At 27.2% G+C, this 3,642-nt stretch overlaps 1 protein-coding gene across 2 annotated transcripts in view; it reads right to left on the reverse strand.

Moving 5' to 3' along the window:
• The window catches only part of LOC107440477 (I-kappaB kinase beta), a 50,226-nt gene that overhangs the window by 45,166 nt on the left and 1,418 nt on the right, over positions 1-3,642 (reverse strand). For both annotated transcript variants that reach the window (XM_071177858.1, XM_071177860.1), the window contains exon 2: positions 910-1,045. In XM_071177858.1, the coding sequence (XP_071033959.1) occupies positions 910-1,008 (99 nt within the window). In that variant the 5' untranslated portion in view covers positions 1,009-1,045. The remainder of the gene's footprint in view (positions 1-909; positions 1,046-3,642) is intronic.

A 3,642-nucleotide genomic window follows, 5' to 3' on the forward strand; every position in this document is an offset into this window, starting at 1 on the left:
ATCTTATTTCTTTATTAATAGAGATATAATATTAAAATTCAGCTTAGTATGTAAAAAGTTTATAATTAACAATGCTATAACAAAGTAGAGTCAAATTTAATAATCTGTATCTAAAGTCAGAGGAATTTTAAAAAGATCGACAAATTATTATTGACAACTGTGATATTTAATTAATTGTGGTAATAGGTACTTATTTGTATTGTGGTAATAAAAAGTAGGGTAATAATTGCCTAACATACTAAAGTAGGTATTCGATTAATGAGTGATAATGGAAATAATAAATAGATTACTGCCTTGCTGAATCTTCTATGGCCTGAGTGCGAAAGTTACATTCTAAATTTAATTTTATGCAAATCAAATAATTACCTGCAATAACTTTCTAAAAATAACAATATTAATTCAAAATGATAAAAAATATTTAATTCAAAATTAGAAGAAAAAAATAAAAAAAAGTAGAACACACTTTTTTTTTTTTGTATTCTTACCATACTTTATTTCAATAATTTTTTATTAACATGGTTTTTATGATCTTTTTTAAAACTTAAGTGTTATTAAAAATTTACATTTTATATTGGTCTAAAGCATTAAAAATACAATTGAATTATTTGCAAAAATTTAGGAAGTATAAATCAAAAATAATATTTTTATACAATTCTACAATTCTTGAAATATTTTAATAAATATTTCACTTTGAGGCAATCCCTGAGAAAGTTTCTGTAAGTGACATTAATGCTGCAAGTTTATTACATAAAACTGTCAATATGCACCTATTTTGTAGGTTTGTGAAACACAATTTGAAAAGACAATAAATTAAATTTATTATTTTAAGAGAAAAAATTTAAAATTAATAATACATAAATATATATACTAAAAACTAAAATAATAACATAAAATATAAAGTAAGCCTACCTTATTTCGCCATAGCACCACGTATCCAAATCCTCCAGTTCCCAAAACATTTTCCCGCTTCCAACAACCTACTTCTTCTGCATATTGACTAGTGGCCATTTGAGTTCGTTGGTAATTGCAAAATGTCTCTTTTATACTGAAAACAAAAGTTACTTTTAAATATAAGAAAATATTTTTAGATAAAGAGAAAAATTAGTAAATAAAGCAAAAGAGGAAATAAATTATTCTTAGTTCTGAAATATAACTTTAATGTTGAGAATCACTGTATTCTATGTTACTAGTTATGTTCTTTACTATACCAGAAAAAACTGACAATAAAAGAATAAAGTATATAAGAAACCCTCCTATAACAGGCTTCGTTTTAGTGAAAACTGAAATACACAAACAAACAAACAAAAGAAATAAACAAAGCAATGGAAAAAGTTCTCAATTTTTAAAATATAAATTAATGAAAAAAATTATGAAGTTGACTTTCCTTAATAAAATTAAAAAAAGAATAAATCAGCATTGAAAAACTCATGGTTCTACAAAGTAATCAAGTTTAAATCTTTCAAATTTTGCTTTTCCATTTGTCTTTCAGAACATAATTTAACAAGTTTTAGAACTTAACAAACATGTGCCAAAACAATTTATAATAAGGTATAGTAAAAAATAAGATATTCTTCATTAAAGCTATTAAATTTTCTTAATAAAACTTTATTGAAAAATAATTTTTCAAATAATACTTTGGGAAATATTCAGCAAAAGGGCCGAATGTTCATTACATCCCTAGTTGTCATTAAACATTTATCAATTATGAATAAAACAAAACAACATGGCACAAAACGGACAAATTATGGTCTCAATTTTAAAATCAAGAACCTTCCTCTGTATTTATACCACCGACACTATAGTATGTCCAATTTTTTGCCTTAATTTATACTTATTTAAATAATAAATTACAAATGCAAAAATTTAAAACTTCATGATGTTCTCTAACTGAGTTACAAACAAAAACAAAAAATACAATATAAGTAAATTTTTAAGACATTGTTTTTCAATTATGTTGTTTTACTACAAATTATTTTGTATAAATATGGGGAGAAGAGCTTGAAAAATCTTTTAAAGATAATCTTAATAAGATAATAATTTTAAAAAAATTTGATCACTAATATAAGTGATTATCGTAAGTTTCTGAGGAATATCCCAATGTCGATGCCTGTCTAAACCAATTACAATTGTCAAAATGCTCAGTGTTTTCATCATAGAAAAAAAATGGGTGAGAATTTCTCCCCCTTTCTCAAAAACAGGGTGAGATTTCAGAAAGTTAAGTGAGATTTCTAACAACCCCAAAAACACTAATAGACTTTTAAAAAAAATAATTTCTTTTATAATAATACATTTTTAACATCTTCTATATTTTAAAGCATTAAATATTTTCGCTGCATCATCATAGAAGATTTTGCCTTTACTAGGTATTTGTCCATCTTACATTAGTGCATAAAAAATTTGAACGTCTTACATGAAAAAACCTTACCTACGGTAAACACGTGGTTGCAGAGAAATTTGTTCTGAAAGGGGTTTCGTGGATCGGAGGGGTTGCGTTCTGTTGTTCAAAAAGGTTCTGAACAATACTGGTAAATAGGGAAGTTAGATAATGGGGCATATGTTGAAAATAATGAAAGATCCAGGAAGAAAAGTGAGAAGAATTTTATTCTAAATGGCGTAATTCGAAGCTTTTTCCAAAATGAGAGAAATTCGCGACTTTAGAAATTGATTTATAGAATGCGCAAACTTTTTGCGGTAATCATTTTTTAATGCGAGAAAAGAAAAAAATATGCGAGATTCTCGCGTTCTCGCGCTGTAGTGAAAACACTTAAAAGGTTTGTCAACTTTCAAAAATTTATTTTAAAAAAATATATGTAGTTCAATATGTATGTTCAAAAATTTCAAGAAAAAAACTAGAAAAATGCAAAAGTGGACAAACTCGATATATATACATAGTTCTTAAAAATTTCAAGTTCAAAATCCAATTGGCACCTTGGCGATTGAATTTAACACGACAAATATGGAAATATTCTGAGACCGTGTACAAAGTGCTTTGATCTAAATCAGGGTTGGGGTTTTGGACGTCCTTAACTGGTTTTGAACAGGACACGTGGGTTTTACTGTCTTAAACTGGGTAAAACTGTCCAAACCTTCAACGTAAAAATTCTATAGGTGTAACCAAGGTAAAAATTCTATAGGTGTAACCATTGTACACATAATAATTACATGTATCCAGAGCCGGATTATACCTTTCGTAGGCCCTAGGCATAGCCGTTTTTGGGCCCTCCTCTCCTTCCCCCACACCTCCCCTCTTTTCAAAATATATGCTATAATTTTCTTGCGTATTTTTTTTTACATTTTCATTAATATGGATTTTAATTTACAAATTACATTAATTTACAATATGTCTATTGAATACGACATTTTGCGTAGTTTGGAATTCGACAGCATAATACAAGATTTCGTTGAATCCAAAAATAGCAAAAAAGTCATATATTAGATCATAAGATTCTGCAAAATAATTTATTACCGAAAAATATTATATTTTTATTTGTATCTTCATAATTTTGTGCAAAATACACTTGTTGTTTTTAAAGCTAAATTATTTTCGTCAACAAATTTTTTTCTCCCAAGTTTTTCGTAGGCCCCTGAATTTCGTAGGCCCTAGGCACGTGCCTAGTGTGCCTATAGGTTAATCCGGCCCTG

The sequence above is a fragment of the Parasteatoda tepidariorum genome, chromosome 2 (genome assembly GCF_043381705.1).
Source record: "Parasteatoda tepidariorum isolate YZ-2023 chromosome 2, CAS_Ptep_4.0, whole genome shotgun sequence".
Taxonomy (NCBI): domain Eukaryota; kingdom Metazoa; phylum Arthropoda; class Arachnida; order Araneae; family Theridiidae; genus Parasteatoda; species Parasteatoda tepidariorum.